Here is a 22,521-nt window from a genome sequence, read left to right as displayed (position 1 = left end):
TACGGGTGAGGCACTCCTCAGTGTGGCGTATACCACGGCACTCAGCGACAGGTTATGTATGTAATGGGCCGGGTAAGTTTAAAATATATATATCTTAAATTAATTTTCATTATATTAAAATATATTAATTTATTTTAATATATATAACCAATTTAGATTAAAATTATATTAATATTATAACGATCTGAATTTTTAGAATCGTAACGAGCAAATGACTCGGGCTCTATTCAACCCAATCTCTATGAGTTATTATTTTATTGGACTAAGGAATAGACTTTTATTTAGTTATTATTTTCATCTTCTTCTTTCTTCCTCCATTTTCAAGCTCCAAAGTTTATTATAATAGGATGAAAACTTTCTATAATCTTATTATTCGTCCAAACACATCAAACTAATCTTATTCTTCCCCTTTCCATAGCCATTCTAATGAGTTCAAAAGCTCTAAATATAATGCCATGAGCAAATTCAATTTTAGAGTTGATTTAGAAAAGTATGATTTTCCTCCATTTTTCGTACGTGTATTCAAGTTTATTTTATCATTCTATCATGAAAAATAATATTTTAACCACTATCTTATTTGAGTTTAGAAACTATAGAAGATAGATAATCCTCTAAAGATAAAGGAAACGAGAAGACGATATGGTTCTAAAAAAGATTATTTTGTTACAAAAATCGAAGTGTTGTGCACCTCACTTGATGTGTTTTTATGATTGAGCGTAATCAGTGGTGGAGCTACAGTTTGGTGAGGGTGGACACGTGTCCATCCTAAAACCTGAATTTTATTCGATTAATTATTTATTTTATTTATGATGTCCACTTGTCTATCTTGAAATTTTATTTGTACTCGTCTCATTTAAAAAAATTATGTTGTTAACATATATGTGTTCATCATGAAAAATATTTTTTAATCCGCCACTAAGTATAATGTGCTTATTTTATGACTTAACTAATGTATGGTATCTTTGTTTAAGCTTAACATGTTTTTGGTGTCTCTTTAACGATAAATGATTCGTTGATTGTTAAACATTCGTTTTAAGATCATAATAAACTAATTTGATGTGTATAAAGTGTTTGTGATTAGAGTTGAAATTTGGTGTGACTATATATATTTTTAATCTGTAAATTCTTATATAAATTCAATTTGGGTCTTAAATATGTCTTGATTTTGGATTGGGGGAGTCAATGAGTGACATCCATTGAAATGTACCACTAATGACATACATTAAAATACACCATTAATATAAATTAGGGTAAAATTTATAAATAGTCACAAATATTTTAAAATTGATGTTATTTATCATTGAATTTTAAAATTTACAAAATAGACATTAAACTTTGAACTTTGTTAGAAAACTAAAAAAACAATCGTTAAATGTTATTAAGAGGTGAATAACATACTAAATTAATGAAAAATATCTTATTTAGCCCCTCAATTATAACTAAAATTTTACTTTAATATTTTTCAACATTTTTAAGTAGTGATTCTAAAAAGTTAGAATTTTTAAAAATATATATATATGAAAATAAATTATTTATAAAATTAAAAAAAATCAAAAAATTAAGTTATCAAACAATGAAATTAATCTTTAATTAATCAAAAATTATTTTATAATTAATTATTTATTCAATTGTTGTTGTATTTTTTAAATAAAAATATAAAATATTTATAAAAAAATATTTTTTAATATTATAAAGATGTTTATTTGATTATTAAAATCAAATTAATTATTTATTTGAAATAATATTATTTTTAAATTATCTATTTAAATTTAAATGATTTTAAATTTAGGGTTAATTATATGTTTAGTATCCAACTATCACTTTGGTTCCGTACAACATTATTTAAAATTAAATAGATAATTTAAAAATAATATTATTTAAAATAAATAAATAATATGATTCTAAAAAGTACATAAATATTTTAAAATAATATTATAAATAAAATTTTTAGAATAATTTAATATATTTTAAAATATATATGAATAAAGTGAAAAAATATTATTCATAATGATATAAGTAAGTATTAAGCTTGATATAATAAAAATAAATTTGCGTTATAGTTGAATGACAAAATGTTTGATCATTAATAGTGTCACATATTGGAATTTTGTAATTATCATAAAATATTAATTTTGTGATTATACTATTATATATGTTAAATACAAAATGTTGTGAAATTAACTTAAATAACTAGTTTAACTCAATGGTTAAGTGTTATGCTTTTCATGTAAGAGTCTTGGGTTTAATTCATGCTAAGAGCAAGAATACTTTGTTTTGTTTTATTCTCATAATTGGTGACATGTGTCACCATTTAGTGATATGGAAATTAAAAAAAAGAAAAAGAAAAATTAGCATGTTATGCCACATAGCAATGTCGTTAATAGTTTATAAAAAAATAAAGTTTTTTTATTAAAACGAAATAAAAATGATAGTTTAGGTACTAAACATATAATTTACCCTTTTAATATTTATTTAATAAGGACAACTCAATTAGTGATATGTTTCGATATGTTGTTTTAGTGGTGTGTTACGGTATGCGACGTGTTTTGTAAACTTATCCTTTTAAGACAATCAAAGCTCGTAAGATTATTCTTTAAACTTATCAAAATGCACAATAGTTAATATATTACATAATTTCCCCTAATGTATTTAAATTGATATTGAGGTCGTATAATATTATTAATGATTTTTGTTTTTGTTTTTATTGGCATAAAATTATATTATTTTTAATGTAGTATATGCTTCTCTGCTCACTCTATATTTTTTTCCCCAGCTAGAATAATAATTTTAGTGTTACTTGTCAACCTTCAATACTTTTTTCATTTATTTTATATATTACATTTTTGTTTCCCTTTTGATTTTTTGTTTCTAACGAGTATGTCTTTATGTTATGTTTTTCTGCCTTTATGACACGTTTTTTCCCTTTTTTGGCACGTTTTCGATCTTTTGGTCATTCTTTTCGTTTTTATTATTTTTTTCATGTTAGATTTGATGACATCTCGACTGATTAAGATGAAACTTATTTGTTATTATGATGATCTTCCATGCTTTGGACCATCAGATTGGATTGGGTTATCGATATGTGGTTTATCGATGATCTTTTAGTAGTTTTCATCCCTTTTTGTGCTTCGTTTGCTGATGCAGTCAAATCTATTCATATCTAGGGTCTGCTTGTTTCCATGTTATTGGTAGAGGCCAAAATGTAAGTTTTGGAAGTTTAGTGGTGAAAGTATAATTTTTGAAAACTTTAGGGACCAAAAATATAATTTTAAAAGTTATATATTGTTCATGTAAATGAACAGTTTAGCCTAAGACAACAATTTTTGTGGGAATCAAATTTTCGGTATGAGATTTGTATAAAAAGCTATAAAGCGATAAAGTTCAGTATAAAAATCGGATAATTGAATCGAATAGAAATTTCACAAAAAAATTCAAGGTTGGAAATATTATTTCCAAATTTTAGATCAATGAAATTTTGGATGGATCAGAGGAATTATAGTTAATTTGTTAGTTTTGGTCGAACAATGGAAATCTAGTGACAAAATTGCAATTTTGAAAATTACATGGCCAAAGTAGAAAGTCAAACTTTATTTTGGTTCATCTTTGACTATGGGATTTTTAATGGAAGATATTTTCAATGGCAATTGGTAATTATCAAAGTTCATTAATGGTAAAAATGGAAATTATAATTAATTATTTTTTTATGAGTAAAAGAAAAGAGGAGCTAGCACATAGATATCTACTTCTAAGTTACAAACAGTGGCCTCCTCTTGAATTAAATCAACAACCTCCAGTAGTGGCATGTAAAAAATCAACTGAGTAGATCCTCGTTCAGCGGCAATCTTCGCCAACTTGTCGGATACCTTATTCGCCTCCCGATTTATATGACTCAAAGTAACATTTCATTCATGATTTAATAACTCAACAACTCGATCAATAAGAGATAAGAACGAACATCTCTTAGTTTTACCCGGTAGCATCCGAATAACCTCCAAGTTATCGGCTTCAACCATGACTTGCCGTTCTCCACGGTTCCATGCATGTAAGAGACCTTCATAAATACTCCATAATTTTGCTTCAACGATAGAGCATATACTTATTACTTAGAGAAACCAACAAACTAATCTCCATTCGAGGATCGGAGAATACCCCCACAAGTCACAAATCCGTTTTCTGCTTTACGAGACCCATCTGTATTAATCTTGCACCAATCTGGAGGAGATGGAGACCAAAGAACGATCCTATTAACCTGTTGATGAGAAGACTGACTCCTCGACATAGACGACGCAAGTGCATGATTAGCTTCAAAGCAAAGGCGCTTGCCTTGTTCCAAAATAGATTCATGTTCAATATAATCCAGTTCAAAAATTCGCTTATTACGATTCTTCCATATCAACCAAAGGATCGAACCAAATAATAAGTCCCAATTCTGTTCATCTCGTGCATAAAATCCCGGAGAGATGATATTAATTTGCAACCAACTCCTTATGTCTCGTGATAGAAAATCATACAACTTATCAGCTTTAACTAGCGAAGACCATGTTCCCACAGCCAAAAAACAGTGGCAAAAAAGATGATTTATTGTTTCCCCCGGCTGCCCACAAACTCCACAATAATCGCTTGTAGTTAAGTGTCATCTTTCTCGTTCCATATTAGTTAGAAGTCCCTCGTTAGCTAATAACCACAAGAAGATTTTAATCCTCTGTAACCCACGGTATTTCGAAATCACTTCCCATACCTTGTGTAGGTTGTCGTCCGAGTATACATGCCTCATATCGTATGTCGATTTAACAGTAAAACACCGGTCAAAATTCCACTTCCACCCCAATACATCGAGCTTCATGCACTGCCATAGGGGCATCGTTGGTACCATCCTCTGTATAATATTGCTCGGTAATAGATGGATGATTAACTCCCCGCGCCAAACTCCATTTACGTCCACCATTGAAGCTACTGATCGACTTGGGAGTGCCTCTCTATCGGGCTGATTAGCAACAAAATAAATCAAAGGACCCACATCGCTAAGCCAAGCCTCCCCATGCACTGCCATAGGGGCATCGTTGGTACCATCCTCTGTATAATATTGCTCGGTAATAGATGGATGATTAACTCCCAGCGCCAAACTCCATTTACGTCCACCATTGAAGCTACCGATCGACTTGGGAGTGCCTCTCTATCGGGCTGATTAGCAACAAAATAAATCAAAGGACCCACATCGCTAAGTCAAGCCTCCCTTACATTTCGGCCATCACCAATACTCCAAACCAAACTACTTCGCACATCATTCCACACTTGTGAAATAGCTTTCCAAACATGTGAGTTGCCTTTACGCATAATGGAATCGGGTAAGCCACTTTGCCACTTGTATTTGGAACGTAACACTTTAGCCCATAGCTTGTCCGCAAAAATTTTTTTGAATTCAATATATTAGATAAATGTCATGTGTAAAGGTTATTAAATGATGGAAAAATCAGGAAAAAAAATTGATCATCTTCTTCCCCCTTGCTGCCATGAACACCATTGAAGGTAAGATTTTTTTTCCCATTTTTAAGCCATTTTCTTTGATTTTTGGATTAAGCTATTGGATAGAGAATTAATAGTCTTGAAATTCTCTATCATTTGGTATAAAAATTTCATGGGAATCATGTTTGGATTTTGAGTTTCATGGATTGAGTGGTTGAAGAGCATGTTTGATTTTGAAGAATTTGTGGAAGATTTTTTTTATGTTAGTAATGTTGTAGAGTAATTCCAAAGTATGTGTGATGATTAAGATCTAGTGTAAGAGCTTATATCATGTTTGGCCATGGTTAAGGTTTATAGAGGTTGATTGAATTGTGAATAAATTTGAAGTTGTAATTGTTGAAAAACCAGGAATTTGAAGTAAGGGGTTGAATTCATGCTTGAAATTGAATGGAAATCAAGTCCTAGTGTAACATACTCAATACCGGGTTAGTGATCAAATTGTAAAGTTTCAAAATTTGGTGACTAGAGTGGAACCATGAATTAGTTCAATGATTTATTTGGAAATAAATCATAAAAGTTGTTAGTAATTATAAGATGAATTGAAGGGAAAAAGGGTTATTTGTCAAGGAAGATTTTTATTTTCCTTATAAGATAAGGAAATCACGTGGTAAGAAAAAAAAGGTTCCAGAGTTCTCTTCTCTTCTCTTCTTTCTTCTTTATACGTGAAGGCTCGACTCAAATGTGAGTTTCTTTGTTTGTTGATTAATTATTGATTTTAAGGTTGGGTTATGATCATTAGATGATAATTAAGCTTAAGGAAAGCTTAATTTGTCCTAAAACAACAAGATGAAAGATATAGAATATATTAAAGAAAATGAGTTTTTAGATGAATTTCTGAAAATGAGTTAATAAGTGAAATTTGAGAAGGAATTTGACTTGTCATCACTAAGAATAAGAGATATATGAAGTTAGAAAGGATTAATAACAAAGTTGAAAGTTTAGCAAGATTCTTAAAATTTAAGAATCATGATAAGATATGGAAGATAAAGATGGTTTATATGGATATAAGTTGGTTTAAGTAATGGTAATTGAGTTTAATGACATGACATGGGCTTAAAATAGAAGTATTAAGCTGAAAAGAGTGGATTTTCGGATATAAAAATGAATTTTGCGCTATGTGCACCGATGCACATTCAATGTGTATCGATGCATCAAGGGTAAATCCCAGAAATTGTTCAAGGTGTATCGATGCACCTGAAGTGCATCGATGCACTCTTTTAAAATACGAACATCGAATGCCATCAGTGCATCGATGCATAAGTAGTCCCTTAAATGTAAACATCGAATAGGATTTATGCATCGATTCAGGGTGTGGTGCATCGATGCATACATTCATTAAAAGATTAAAATGGCTCTTCTTTTAGCCCATGAAAAGATAATTTAGAATATATTAATTAGTATATTGATTAGTATCAATGAATTACTATATAGATACAGAGCATAAACAAGTTCCGGAACTTGGCAAATAGGATCGATCAAGGAAAATATAACATATCGGTATTGACTAGTGAGGCCAGGTGAGTGCATAATAGTGACATGTATTGTTTAATGGAAATAAGACTTGCGATGAGTCTATTACCTAGAATAATATGCATGAAGTAATAAATAAGATTATGTGTTTGTTATTATTATATGTGTTATATGTGATTATATGTTTTACATTAATTGTATGTATGCATAACTAAAAGTATTGATATGCTTTGTATATGCTATAGGTTTGTGTAAAACACTAAAATGTAATAATGGAATAACATGAAATAAATTATATGATAGAGATATAAGGAATGAAATGAACGAGTGAGCATAAAATAATCAAGTATAAGTCATATTACATGGTATATGTGATTACACGAGAAAGGTTAGAAGGCTCTATGATGATAGTATAAATTCAAGGACATGTGCATAAATAAGGATACATAAGTTATATAGGGAAGATTGATATAGTTAAAGAAAACTATGGTTTATGAATTATATAAGAAAAAGGGGAAGTGAGATAAGATAAGTAGAAATTATTTATAGGATAGAATGAGATTATTTGAACATGTAATATAACTTTATAAAGGATGACTTAGGCTAAATCATTATATGATATAAATATAGGGCATTACTATGTAAATGATATTAAAGAGACATGTTTACACGATTACAAGATATGATACAGGACATTAGATATATGAAAGAGAAAGTATATGTGATATGAGAAAGTGAAACAAGTTAGATGATAATGAATCAAGTGAATATAAGAGATTAAAGCATAATTTATACGAAAATATATAAGTCATAGGATATGACATGTTTATAGGAACCCAAGAGACGTGGTATATGCCATGTGATACAATGAATACGAAATGATATGAGAATTTGCATAAACTATGTGATTACATGTATATGTGAATGAAGCTACGAGTTTATATGAATATGTGATATTTTTTCATGAATATGGAAAATGATATAAAAGATAATGCCCATGATATGTGTCATGAGAGCTAGGGGTATAGTTGGCATGCCAAGAGTCGAGGGTCTACGCGGTCATTCGAGACATATATGTATCCTTTGGAACATCTATGAGGTCGTTTGAGACATATACTTAGTCCTTGGAATATGTATATGGGTCTAAAGGAATTTTCTACGTGGTCCTTAGGGACATCTCATATGACACTTCGGTGCATTTCTACGCGGTACTTAGGTGCAATTCTATGTGGCACTTCGGTGCATTTATACGAGTTGTGGTGACAGCATTAGTGCACAACCTCTATAGACTCGCATATCTATAGTTCTCACATGTGTATATGGGCTAATAAAGAAGATGTTATAAAAGAACCTTGTATGATATTGTGTGCTTTGTTTGTAATCTTTATGAGGTGAAATGATATATGCGATATAATTGATATCTATATATAGCTTAGTTAAGAAGAATAGGTACAAGAACATATGACTAAAAGATAAAGAACTAAAATAAGACTATTAAAGAGATAATGAGAAATTTATTACATACGTTTTATATGCTTTGTGATAGGAAATATGTTACTAGAATTATATGATGATATGTGTGTTTCTTTGTGAAACAATATGTATGTGTATTATATACAAAATGCAATATATATATATATATATATATACATACATATATATTTATGTTTGGATGCATCTTATGGTTTATGATGATTACATGAAATGTGCATAATAAGAATTAGTTATGATATGCTATATTCAGTTTGTTTATGCCTCACTAAGTCATCGACTTAGCGTGTGATTGTTTCACACGTAGGTTAAAGAAGCGAGAAGAGAAGCGAAGAAGAGCAAGACAGGTCAGCATCTCCCTTACAAAAGTTCAGATCAGAAAATAGATGATTTAAAGGTGTTTGGTTAATTATAATATAGTTGGCATGTACTAATTGATTGAGTTAAATATGCTCAGATCGATTTTGGTTATTGTGGTCAATTTATGTAAATAAACCGTTGTTATTTTAATGAAAGTTTTAAATTTTCTTTGAATTTTGTCAAGAGTCAAAGTTTGAAAAGTCAATGTGACACCTCGGACTCGGATCCGGGTTGGGGTGTTACACCTAGTCTATCTAGTGTATTCGACCATAAAGGGAAATATTAGGGAAAATATTGAAAATTTTAATATGGTTTAGAATTGAGATTAAATGTGTTCTATGTGCTTTGGAGATTGAATTGAATCAATTTGGAAGCTTGAGATAGTTAAAAGACCATTTTTGCAAGTTATGGAAATTATGAGACATTGATGAGAACTTGGGTAATTATGAGTATTCAATGTTGAAATTTGATTATTATATGATAAATTTTAATTTAGAATATGGATTTAAAACCAAAGTGAAAATTTGGTAAATTTTTAAGGTGAAATTCGAAATGTTTAATAATTTAGGGCTTAATTGCAAGTTTCTTAAAAGTGAGAATATCATTTTTACATGATACTTCGATGCTGGAAATTTTTATTTGAATGTTGGAGTTTAAGTTAAATATTCTTTTGAGATCAAATTTCAAGTTTGATAAGGTTGATGTTTGAAATTGGAAAGATTAGAAAGATAAAGGATGAAATTGCAAGTTTTCAAATGTCGAAGTATTAGATTGAGTATATTATGTACATGCTGGAAATTTTACTATTCAATTTGAAGTGGGTAAAGTGGTGAAGAACCATTGTGAATAAAAGGGGAGTAGTTGGTATGAATTCCAAAGAGATTTCATAAATGGTGATTATAATGAAAAGTGGTAAAAGTAAGGTGATGATGATGAAATTGAACACTTATGGAATCAAATAGCTATTTTGAAAAGCTTGAAGTTATGATGGAATTGTGAGTTAGTATTATATCGGTTTAGCATCGATTATATTTTATATAATTTATTTTTATCATAACTAAATTATGTTAGTATAATACTAACATTTAATTTTAAAAAAATGATGTATGTATGTGATGTCATTCAGACTGCGAAAAATCTTCTTATTATAGCGATTTGAAAGTGAATAACAAAGTACGCGGAAAAAAAAGACATCGTATGAAAAGTTCAATAGTGAGACAAAGGTGAGTACAACTTAGTCATTTAATTGTTGTAATCAAGGGAGACTTGCGATAAGTCAACCTTGTATGATTTTTAGAGTATGATTTAATTTTAAATCATGGGATAATTCCATAATATTTGTATGAAGGTTTTACCGATGATTTATGATTTAATTTGAGTATGAATTATCCAATATGTTTTTATATGAAATTTCTGAAAATATATCTGAATGAATTATCAGAAATATTTTCGGTTATGAACTACCCAAATTATGAATTTTTATGACGATGAATAAAGAATATTTTGGTTTGGAAATGTTTATATATTTTAAATGAATATAATATGGTTTGAAAAATCAATTATATGTTACATTGAGAGCCATAGGTACAATTTGAGTGCCTTGAGGTGGAGTGAATATGATATTGATTCAGATCTGGTACATTCGTATACATTATGACTGGCACCGTTGGTGCAAATGATATGATTGCACTTGGAATACCTATTCTGATTTTGATGATAGCACTGTGAAGTGCTTATTGCGCACACTCGTTTGACTCACGTACCTTGCATTCTCTTACATCTACATTGGGCTAAAAATATAAAAGATAAAAGTTCTAAAAAGGTATTTAAATGAAAATGAAATCTGAAAGCAAATGTTCTTATAACACCCTTAACACGTATACATCTCGATATACGAGTCAAATATGTCACACCAACTTAAAAACATTTATTGAACTGAAATTTGTCTAAAAATTTGTTTCATTTGAAAACACTCTTATTTTAACTATAAAAAAAATCTATTTTAAAGTATATCTCAACTATAATTTATTTCTTTGTCACAGGAAAATAAATTCATTTGTTAATAAATAATTTTATTAAACCATGTCTTTTCGTGAAATCTTTTAAAAACACAATAACACAATATATATTCTTTTCATACATAGATACTGATAAACTAAACTAAAATAGTTATAGTTTACTATTACAGATTATTTAAAAAATAAATATGATAAATATAAATTACTGACATAATTATACATGCCAATATAAGTCAAAAGAAACATCATAGATGTCTTACTGATACTGATGATATGTATGTCTTTCCAAAAAGATGCTCCGGTAGCTCCTTGCTGATCGTACTTATCCTTATTAGAACCTACGTATGAGAATCATCACGCGCTAAGTATAACTTAGTGAGGCAGTAATAATCTAAGGTGAGAAAAAAATCTAAAAATGTCATAAACATAAATAAAATAATTCAAAAAACATTAAACTGACAAACCAACTTTTTTCAAGTTGGTTTCTTCACTGAGATCTGAAATTTCTTTTTAAATCATGAACTCATGAAAATTCTGATAAATCATATTTGATAAAATAATCATATCATGCTTTCTGTCAACTCGAAATCATTCACAACTTGCATATTCATTTTCATAGCCCAATGCATATTTACGAGAACATAAAATACGTGAGTAAGGTGCGCACTATGCACAACACGGTGCAAATCGTAACTGATACTGAGATATGATGCACTTCAGTGCCATCATAACATTAATAAGCACAAACGGTGTTGGATATTGATACACGAATCTACCAAAGCTGATATGATAACATTGATACATGAATGTACCAAAGCTGATATGATAATATTGATACACGAATGTATCAAAGCTGATATGATAACATTGATACACGAATGTATCAAAGCTAATAATGGATAAATACTCGACTAATGGCATGCCAAGTGTACCAACAATTCTCACTATAACACACAATGGGCTGATGTATCATAATAAATCCATCATAAAAATATCATGCTTGGGTAGTTCATACCCTAAATCATTCATAAAACTGATATAGAATATTATAAAAATATTCTTCATAAACTTTATAAATCATACTGTAAATTGGAATGAGGTTGACTTATAGCAAGTCGTCCTTGATCAAAATAATTAAATAAACAACTGCACTCACATTTGCCTCACTACAGAACTTGTATGTAATAATCATAGTCACGAGCTTTGTCATTTCTTTTCGAATCATTCGAATTACTAGATTTATCGTAGTCTGACAATACCAAATTATAACACAAAAATTGTTCGAACTACATATTAGTATCGTACTAATATAAGCTGATTTAATATTTGAAAATCTACAAAATAAAAATCGATATCAAACTAAATCATATTTCTATTATAATTTCCAACTTTTGGAATACTCTTCCAAATCTATCAATTTTTATTTTCGTCTTTAACCCTTCATCTTTGCTAAATTACACAAATAAACCACAAATTGTGAATTCTTTTTAGAATTCACCTCAACCTTTCCATTTAATTCATAATGGTCATTCACTATTATGATCATTGTACATTAATTACTAAAATTCCAGCACTTGAATAAAATACCCAAATCAATTCTTCAATATTCAAAATGGTCTCTTGACATTAAACTTCTATTCCAAGCATCCAAAAATATACTCAAACATTTAAACATTACTCTTCAGCTTCTAATCCATTTCCACTTAAATTCTAAAATTTCCATATTCAGACAACTCACACTACCTTTAAAGAATCAATATTCTGTATTGATATACCCACTGGAATTTAATTCCGTTTCTTCCGTTGAAAACTATACTCGAATACAAATCTATACATATAAAGAACTTCTTCTAGTTTATTTTTTACAATTTATGGTGAATTTTCAAAGTTGACCGACTGAATCTGTTTTGTGCAGAATCTGCTGCCCTGTTTTTCTGACCTTTCCTCGATTAAAAATTCATATATTTTTGTATATACCTTGAAATTGATCTCTGTTTATTTTAAACAAAACTAGATTTATATAAGAACACAAATATATAAAAATAACCTCCAATTAATTTTTATATAATTTCTGGTGAATTTTTAAACTCATTGCCAGATTCAAAACGCTAAACTGTTTTCATTAATTTGCATCCTTATGTTCTTCATCAATTCTTACAACACTTCTAATATCAAGAATTGATCTTTAATCATAAAAATCACATTTCTCCTTCATCAACATCTTACCAATATGAACATGAAACATGAAGATTTTTATGCCAAATGAAAGAGAATTTCATGTAGGTTATTTTATCCTTAATAACCTAACTCAAGATTCTAGTAAAAATAGACAAAAAATTAAAAACAAAGCTTCTCACCTTATTAATGGAGTCTCACGGCAGGAAGGAGAAGATGAGCTGAAATTGTTCTTCAATTTACTAGAAGTTATCCCTTAATGCACTCATTACCTAATATAAATTCATTTTAAATTCATTTAATCCACTTTACCATTTTGCCCTTAATAAAACTTAATATTTTCTTCCATGCCACTCCATGACATCTTCCCTTACATCATCAAATTCATAAAGAAAATATCTTAATTTTGATTTTATACTTCTATCCTTAAATTTTTTGAAAATTACAATATAGTCACCTAATCCTAAATTTTTGGCTTAAAATGGAATATCGACGTTAATTCCATTGATCCATGTTAAATTTCACTTTTCTAAAATATATAAATAATATTTCCAACCTTTATCTTGCATCTTGCACAATTTTGTGAAATTCTGATTCGATCCGATTATTTGATTTCAATACCGAACTTTACTGCTTTATAGCTTTTAACACAAATCCCGTACCGAAAATCTGATTCTCACTAAAATATATGTTTTAATCCAAACTATTCATTTATAGGCTAAAAAATATAACTTCTAAAAATTACAATTTAATTTACTAAACTTTTCAAAGTTTATACTTTAGCTTCTAAACTTTTAAAACTTACATTTTAGTTACTGGTCAAAATTTGAGGTATTACAGTTCTGAAATGTTTCTGAATGTAAAAGTTTCTAAAATGTGTCTAAGGGAAAAAGAAATCTGAAATGTTGATTATGATGATTCTCATAAAATCACGATATTATGATTTTCATGTTTCCGACGAGAAAAAAATGATTGAATAAGTCGGTTTGGAATTTCGATGATTTCATTTGAATTTAATTTTAATGTTTTGAATTATTATTATGATATTTTTATTTTAGCTCACCTTAAGTAGTTATATTACCTCACTAAATTTTGCTTAGCGTGTGATGATTTTCATATGTAGGTCCAAATAAAACAAAAAATGTGAAGTGATGAGTCTTCTGATGCATCTTTATGGAAATCAACCTAACTACATTATCAGTAAGACATTTCATGTATTATTTTGATTTTAGTGGAATGTATAATTGATTTATTTGGTAGCTCTGATAAACTTAAATTTAAAATGGTATGTAATAGTAAATCAAGATTGCTTTATTTTTTATTAGCATAATTATATTCGAAAGTATGACTGAATAATATTATATGATAAAATGATTTGAAAGTAAACGAAATGATCTTTAAAATTGGCAGTATTTAGACAGTTTCAAAGTGTTGCAAAACAACACTGAACTGCCTGATTATTGTCTAAAATTGATTTTGTTTTGAATGATAAATTCTTATTTTATGATTTACCCGATTAATTAAATTGACATAAACTGTTATGCTGACATTTTTTATAATGGTTCAAAATTTTAAGGGTTTTATATTCAAGGAAAGTAGGAATGTTTAATGTGACATCTATAACTCTTATTTTAAGATGTATACGGTTTATGGGTGTTACAAAAAAAAGATAGTCAATGTAATTCATTTTCTAGTCAACTGAATTTCCTTTGCATTTTCTGGAAAATAATTTCCCATCTGATTTTTCGTAAGTCTTATGACAAACTTTTCACTTCAAAGCATAAACTATTATTTTATATATTAATATTTCTATATTATTTTAATATCATTTTAATAAAAATATTAATTATTAAATTATATTTATTGATAATTTTATATTATAATATTATACTGTATTGTTATAATTATATTATTATAATATATAATATTATAATTTTATTTTAATAATATATAATAATTATTAATGAAATTAATATTATTTATTAATTTCATAAAAATAATATTATTGAGTTGTTGAATATTTATATGCTCCTTAAAATATAATATAATATTTTTATTTTAATATTATAATTTTAATATTTTAATAATATTTTTTATTTTTAATACATAATTAATAATATATTAATATAATTTTAATAAATAAATTATAATAATTTTATTTTAATAAAATATAATAATCATAATATTTTTATTTATAAAATTATGGATATAATATTTTAATAACAATATTGACATAAATAATATTAAATAAATTATTCTAATAATATTGACATAATTTTAAATAACAATATTGACATAAATAATATTAAATAAATTATTCTAATATTTTAAAAATAATATTATTATTTTGTGAATAAACAATATTATTTATGTATTTTATGTTTATAATAAATAAATTACAAAATTTACCAAACGGTAGAAAATGAATTATGCAACATCATCCAAACACCATAAAATATAATTCATTTTACCGAATTCATTTTTCGTAAAATAAACTTACCCCTATCTTTGTTTGAGTATTTTAATTAGGTTTTTGAACATTTTTATTATATGATCATTGTATGATTTTATGTGACTAGTTTATTGTGTTAATTGTTATATAAAAATATTCTAGTTATATATATTGTTTACGGTTAAGATCCTAAATATTTATTGTAATTCTAAGTGTTTTTATTTTAATAGATCTAACTGTTTTTATTCCAAAAAAAATTCTCTAAACAAGCTTCATCTAACCCTATATAGTGAACACAATATATGCGTCTACCGAGTGACTTTTAGAAAACGATGTTAAGGTAAAATTTTATTTTAATAACTTTATTAAGTTTTATTTAAATATCAATACAATATATAACTTATTAATCAACTAATTAAAATTAATTATTGTTAAAGTTTATCATAAAAATGACTCTTTTTTTTCGGTAACATTAAAATTTAAATCTATAATTTTACTTAACAGATACTATGGTACACCTTTCCTCGTTTATTTAATACAAATTAAATGGTAAAAGTGCTTTATACGTGGCTTTGTTATAATCGGGTAATGTCAACATTGCCTCATATTTCAACCTCTCTTTGCAAAATTAGGAGTTAGCGTTTAATCGAGTCAAGTCGAGTTAAATTAAAAAATTAAAATTATTCGAGTTGACGAGTCTTATTTTACAACTTAGATTTGACTTGAATTTTTTTTGAGTCGAGTCGAATCTATTTTTTGAGTTTCTGTTTAAATTTAATTGTAAATATTTATAATAGTATAATATTATTTGATTCCAATTTAAATGATTTTCTATAATCATATATATATATATATATATAAAGTATATTTCTTTATATTTTTTTCATGTATATCATATAAAGTTTAAGGAATACACTAAAACTTAAAAATAAATCTACTAATTACTAAAACATTCGAGTTATTCAAGTTGCATTTTATAACTCGATTTAAACTTAATTTTTTTAAAATCGATTCGAGTTTATGAAATTATAACTCTAAATCAACTCGATTCAAATCGAATAAAAACAAATCAAATTTTCGAGTTAAGACGAATTTTGCTCTCCCCGAATAAAACACAGAAAACGCCACCTGTTAAGATTAAGCCACGTGATATTTTGATTGGCACATGCTTTTACCAAGTTGGGGTCAATCATCACCTTGTTGAAAAATCCGATAACACCATATACTAAAACGATAAAAAAAAACTATTGGTTGGGATCAGAATAATGGATAGTTGGCTTTACTATCTCAATAATTAATAATAATATTGGCTTCCCATTTTCCTAAAAGCTGGGCCCATGTGTGTGTCGACGCTTAGATCAAAACGATTCATAGCTTTCTGAAAAATGTCAGCATGGTCCGTCCAGTAACTCCAGTTGAGTTGAGCAATTGGCTGGGGGTGAAAAAGAGAGCTTTTGATTGGGGAACTAAGGAGTATATAACTCAATGTGCTTGAAATCTGAATGGTGGCCATTACTGAGAAAATATATCGACCACCGCGCTGATGCACATGCATTTATCGCCCCTCATCATCTTATCACCAACATTTAGTAAGGTTTCTTTCACTAGTGACCAATTAAAGATTATTTATTATACTCTTGTTTTGAAATTGCTGCATATAAACTATATTGACAACTTTAATAATAATATTTTATCTTTATTGAATTTTAATTTAATGTTGTTAATGAAATAAGTTTAATTCGTTGATAGTTTAACGATTTTTTTTATTTAAGTGGAGAATCACAAATGGTGTAAATGATGTACCGATAATCATTGATCATTGTTTTTGAATTAATGAGAGTCAATCATGGGAGATAAAGAACTAAGATTGTGAAATTTCCAATCACTTTCTTAATTGTATCGAAGGAAATTTACAGTGGTATTAATTAATCATGTCAGATATAGGATAATCTTGATTATTTGTAGGTTAAAATTATAGACAAATATGATAATAGGACTTTGAATTTTATCATGATAAATCACGTGGATCTGTCAAGAATTTTGTCTAAATGTATTTTCGATGCATTATTACTTATCTTAAAGTTAACGATATTCTCATTCGGGGGATAAAAAACTTTTAACAATTTAGATGGGTAAAGTTTTATTAATAATGAATATTTTTTTTAAGTTTTATTAACTTTAAAGTATGTACGCTACTTATATATTTCAATTGCCTATGCTTTATGTTTGTTGAGTACACTTTAAGCTTCTTCTATTTTTTTCTTTCGAGTTCCATATGAAAGCAAAACCCTTTCTTCGGAGGAGAGAGAATATTCGGCCCGTCGCATACGCTGCGGTGCGGTGAATCACGTGGAAGGTCACTCTAGTATCAGTATCACACTTAAGGATCACCCATTCTCTCTCTTAACTTTCAACTATCGTTAAAGTAAGCAACCGATGGGAGGTTGAAATTTTGAAAACTTGAGTTCCTCAACCCAAGCAAATATTCAATGACCTTTTTCCTCTTTACAAAATTATTGAAAAAATGGAAAATAAATAAACTAAATAAATAAAAGAGGCGATGATGGAAAACGAAGAAAGGACACGTTTGATGGTGATGGTGAACATTGCCGAAGGGTCCAAAATAGTACTGTCTCATTGAACGTGATTACAGTGAATAACACTATGATTTTAGCACGTCAGCAAACCTCGAAATCATGCTGTTGGCGGTGTTGTTGCTGCTGCTGCTGGTGACGGTAATCTTGTTCTTGCTGCTGTCTCGACAGCTCCTTCTGCCTCCGAAGCTCCAACACCTTGCGGTGTGAGTTCGAGTGCTGTGTTAGCACGAATGTTGGACTGGCCGCAGGTCGGTACTCAGGCACGAGACGCCCCGACTTATACCGAACCCCACAAGCGTTGCACAACGTCTTGGGTCCTAATGGCCCCGTCCTCCACTGCGGCGTCTTCTCCGACGCGCAGTGCGTGCACCGCCGAAACCCTCCTTCCGCCGCCGGAGATGCTTGACGTTGGACTTCCCTTTTCGCCTTCGATGGCGGCGCTCTGGAACGATTGCTCCAAGCTTTGTTCGAATACGACAAGTGGTCATTTCTAGGGTTAAGAGTTCCGGTGAGCGAGTTCGATGGGAAGTCGCTGAAAGAATCATCTACGAACCTCGACAACCATTCCAGCTCGGCCACGTCATCACTCTGCAAATGGACAGACAACTATTAAAGCTTAATCATGCAAAGAAAAACAAAAGAAGAACATAAAAATCAATCTAATGGGGAGTAAAGTTATTACGGGAAGACAAAGATCATGGGTGAAGTCGTTGTTGGAGAAAGAGGGGTGAAAGGCGGTGGAGGAAGAGGAGGAGGAAGCGGAGGCGTAACTGAAAGGGGTTTCAGTAGTAGGGAAAGTATCGTTTTTGGTGGAAGTAGAAGCGGATGAAAAAAGCTCTTCGTTGGACAAATCCAAAAGATCATCAATATGAAACACTTCCATACCCAGAGAAAGAGAGAAAGAAAGATATAGGAGGGGAAGATCAGGGACGAAGGGAGGAATGATATATGGGGGGGAAAGAGGGGACAGAGGAACGTGCAAGGAGTGAGCAGTGGCTTTTTTTTATAAGGGAAGTTACTGGACTTAGAATAATTGATAAATGCTTCCATAATGCATACACTGTTTACAGTAAGGGGATAAAAAACAAACGGTCCTGCATGCATGGATGGATGGATGGAGCATTGTGATAGAGTATATAATGATAGAAAAATGGGTGGCTCCACCCCATGCTGTACTTATTGGCCATTGCTATGGGCTCTTTCTGGCATATATAATAAATTAATTAAGACACCAATTTTACCTTTTTCATTTTAGGTTATACATGCAATACAAACTCGGGGAACATTTACTTTCATTATTTATATCACATTGGTTGTCAGAATTGTTCTGCCATTTCCTCCTACTTTAGCTGCCTATTATTTAAGTTCAAATCAGTTTTAGAAATAAAGAAACCAATAGAAAATGACTTTCTACTATTTACTATTATATACCACTTCCAAAATTTACGATTACTTCTGTTTTTGGTTTATTTAAGGTAATAGTTGCGGGGGGAATAAGTGACAGTCAAATGATATATTTTTTTATTATTAAAGCAAATTATAAAAATAGAATTAAACTTTTAAGGTATTCACATTTTAATCATAAAGTTTATAAAATTTAAAATATAATCACTAAATTTTTAATTCATTTTAACTACTACCGCTATAAGTTGAAATCTTGACGTGAAATTCTAAAATAAAATAAAAACCAGACTACTATCTCCACCGTCCACTTTAGCCAGTGAGACTAACAAGTATTAAAATGTCACTAAAATAATAAAGTATGACATATCACAATCGACATGCAATAAATTGTTCACCAAACATCTTAATGTGAGCTAAAATTATGTTCATCTATGTACACAATTCACAATTTAAAAGCATCTCAATAGATACAATTCTACATAACACTTGCACTCAAAGTTCAGTGACTATTTTTGTAGCTTACCCTTTTTGTAATTTTTATTATCCCACACCACCTCGGCTATTATTAAACAACGAGTCCTGCTGCGAGATATTGTTTCTATTTTATTATTAAAATGGATTTGAATTTAGCCTCACCATTACCGACAGCTACTCACAACTGAACTGGCAGTCTCTCATCTCTTTGTCTTTGATTCGATTTTATTCTTTCATAAGGAAAAATGCATGCAATTATGGAAGGAGAGGGAGTTGGGTGGTGATGCAGACAAAAATATTTAATTTTCCATATGCAAAAAACAAGTACGCTGCCCGTACATTGCACCTCTTCTTTTTCTTTCTAAACTAGAAGATTAAAGTTTTTTTTTACCAATCTTTTGGCAAAATTGACCTTGGCAACCCATTCATCATTTAACTCCATGCACGTGGCATGCTGTTAATGTATTGTTTACAGATGATAACTTTAAATATTTGTTTTAACCAAATAACATTTTAGGTATATTTTATGTAGTTATTTTTAAATTAAGGCAGTGGGCTAAGGTTTCAGCTTCGGCATCGGTGGCAGAGATGTGGAAATGGAATCACGTGACATGATAAAGTGCGGTGATCCCTATATAACAGCATGCCAAGTGCTTAGGCATGTGCCTTGCCAATAAACAATGCGTTATATAATAATATTTTTAATTGCTTATCCATACATGATGATGATGATCAAACTTATAGTATTGAATTATATAACATAAAAAAAGTATATTCAGTGTTGTATTAGGCAAAAACTTTTTAATAATGTGAATGAAAAAAGAATTCATAAAATAAAGTGATTTTGAAATTATTTGTTTCAATGAAATATTTACTACAATTATCGTAGAAGATGTTACAAAGACATTTAAATAAGGAAGACTCTATGATTACAATGGTCTCTCCCATATCTATTATCGAGTTATCATTTTTGTTGCAATGTGTTTCCTCAAGTATTTGAAAAGAAATTTATTGCAATGCGTCCCCCTAAGTAATTATGGTTACTGATATTATTGAGTTTCCATTTTTTAATAATTTTATTTTTGTTGCAATGGTAACATAATCATTCAGTATTTTACAATATGATTTTATTTTTATTTTTAAATAAAATAATTAATATCAGGATAATCTATGGAATAGATTGAGCTTTCGTTGCTTCCCAAAATATTCAGTGTATTTTTCCTCAGAATATTCCATCATAAACTTAGGGCAAAAATTTTAGGCTTATTTATATTGTAATGCGTCTCCCACCAACTCATAGGTAGTGGGAAGTGTAATGCGACTTTGATTTCACCATATCCGACCATCATTATTTAGAAAATAAATTTTTTTATAACATTATTTAATTTTTTTTTGCTGTTTTCATTATTATAACTTTATAATCAATATGCCTAGCTAAAATTCAACCATTCAAATTAATTCAATAGTAGATAACGAAGTAAATCACTTAAAAGTTGTATTTTTCATACTTGGATTTCTTCCAAAATAATCGATGATTATTCAAACAAATGAAAGACAACGTTGTGCTCTAAATGCTATTTATAGCATTGAAACTACTCAAAAGTCAAAATAATATGCCAAAGCAGTAAGTTAGAGCCATGGTAAAGTCCTCTTATGTTAATACTTGTAAATAAGTTCTAAGTCTTTTGTGTCACCGGTAAGAATTTCAAGTATAATATTAAATTCTTTAAATCATTTATAAGTTTTTTGACGTAAATTCAAGATTTTGAGGCTATTAATATGTATTTATAGTGTGATAATAAATTTGAGGTCATCTATAAGACCTTTGAACCATCAATAAGTTTTTTGAGCATAATGACAGATCCTCTAAATTTTTTGTAGGACCTTGAGACATGTTGCTAGATACTTCAGACATGATAAAATTGCCAAGATATAAGTAAATTATCTCTCATCACTTCAAGTTGGAGAAACAATTTTCTTATCAAAGATTCACTGATTCAAGTTGGAGGACCAATTTACTTTTTAAAAATTTTGTTACCTCAAGTTGGAGAAGTAAGTCATCTCACCGCTTCAACTTGGAGGACCAATTTCATTTTCAAAGTTTTATTATTTTAAATTTGAGGAATGATTTACTTTTTTCAAAGCTTCACCGTATCAAGTCGAAGAACAAATTGTCTTTCATTGCCTTAAGTTGGAGGATCGATTTCCTTTTTTCAATGTCTCGTTACCTAAAGTTGAAAGGTCAATTTATCTTTTTAAAGTCTAACTTCTTCATGTTGATGAGCAAGTAGCCTTTTATGTTTTAACTACGAGGAACGATTTTCTTTACCCAGAGATTCATTGCTTTAAATTGAAGGAGCAATTTACTTTTCAAGGTGTCTCGTCTCAAGTTAGAGCCTTAGAGGAACATCATCATCAAAATCCTACCCTTGGATGCAAAGGAACATACCATTGCTAAATCATCAAACTTGTAACCAAACGAAATTTATTGTTTTTCGATTTTTGATATAATCTTGATTCTGAACAATGGATAAAAAAAGTTGTAAGCCTTTCTTGT

General features: G+C 29.2%; 1 protein-coding gene across 1 annotated transcript; it reads right to left on the bottom strand.

Annotated features, from left to right (window-relative positions):
• Positions 1–17,992: 17,992 nt before the first annotated feature.
• LOC120208410 (GATA transcription factor 4-like) lies at positions 17,993–18,986 on the bottom strand. Its single transcript, XM_039207695.1, has 2 exons — positions 18,769–18,986; positions 17,993–18,674 (listed from the first exon to the last, which is right to left on the bottom strand). Exons 1-2 carry the CDS (start codon positions 18,967–18,969, stop codon positions 18,168–18,170), a joined length of 708 nt encoding a protein of 235 aa, XP_039063626.1. The 5' UTR covers positions 18,970–18,986; the 3' UTR covers positions 17,993–18,167.
• Between the last annotated feature and the right edge of the window lie 3,535 nt (positions 18,987–22,521).

This window comes from Hibiscus syriacus, unplaced genomic scaffold (genome assembly GCF_006381635.1).
Source record: "Hibiscus syriacus cultivar Baekdansim isolate YM2019G1 unplaced genomic scaffold, ASM638163v2 tig00016563_pilon, whole genome shotgun sequence".
Classification (NCBI taxonomy): domain Eukaryota; kingdom Viridiplantae; phylum Streptophyta; class Magnoliopsida; order Malvales; family Malvaceae; genus Hibiscus; species Hibiscus syriacus.
The sequence above is the reverse complement of the archived record's forward strand: the minus strand, read 5'-3'. Positions and strand labels throughout refer to the sequence as shown.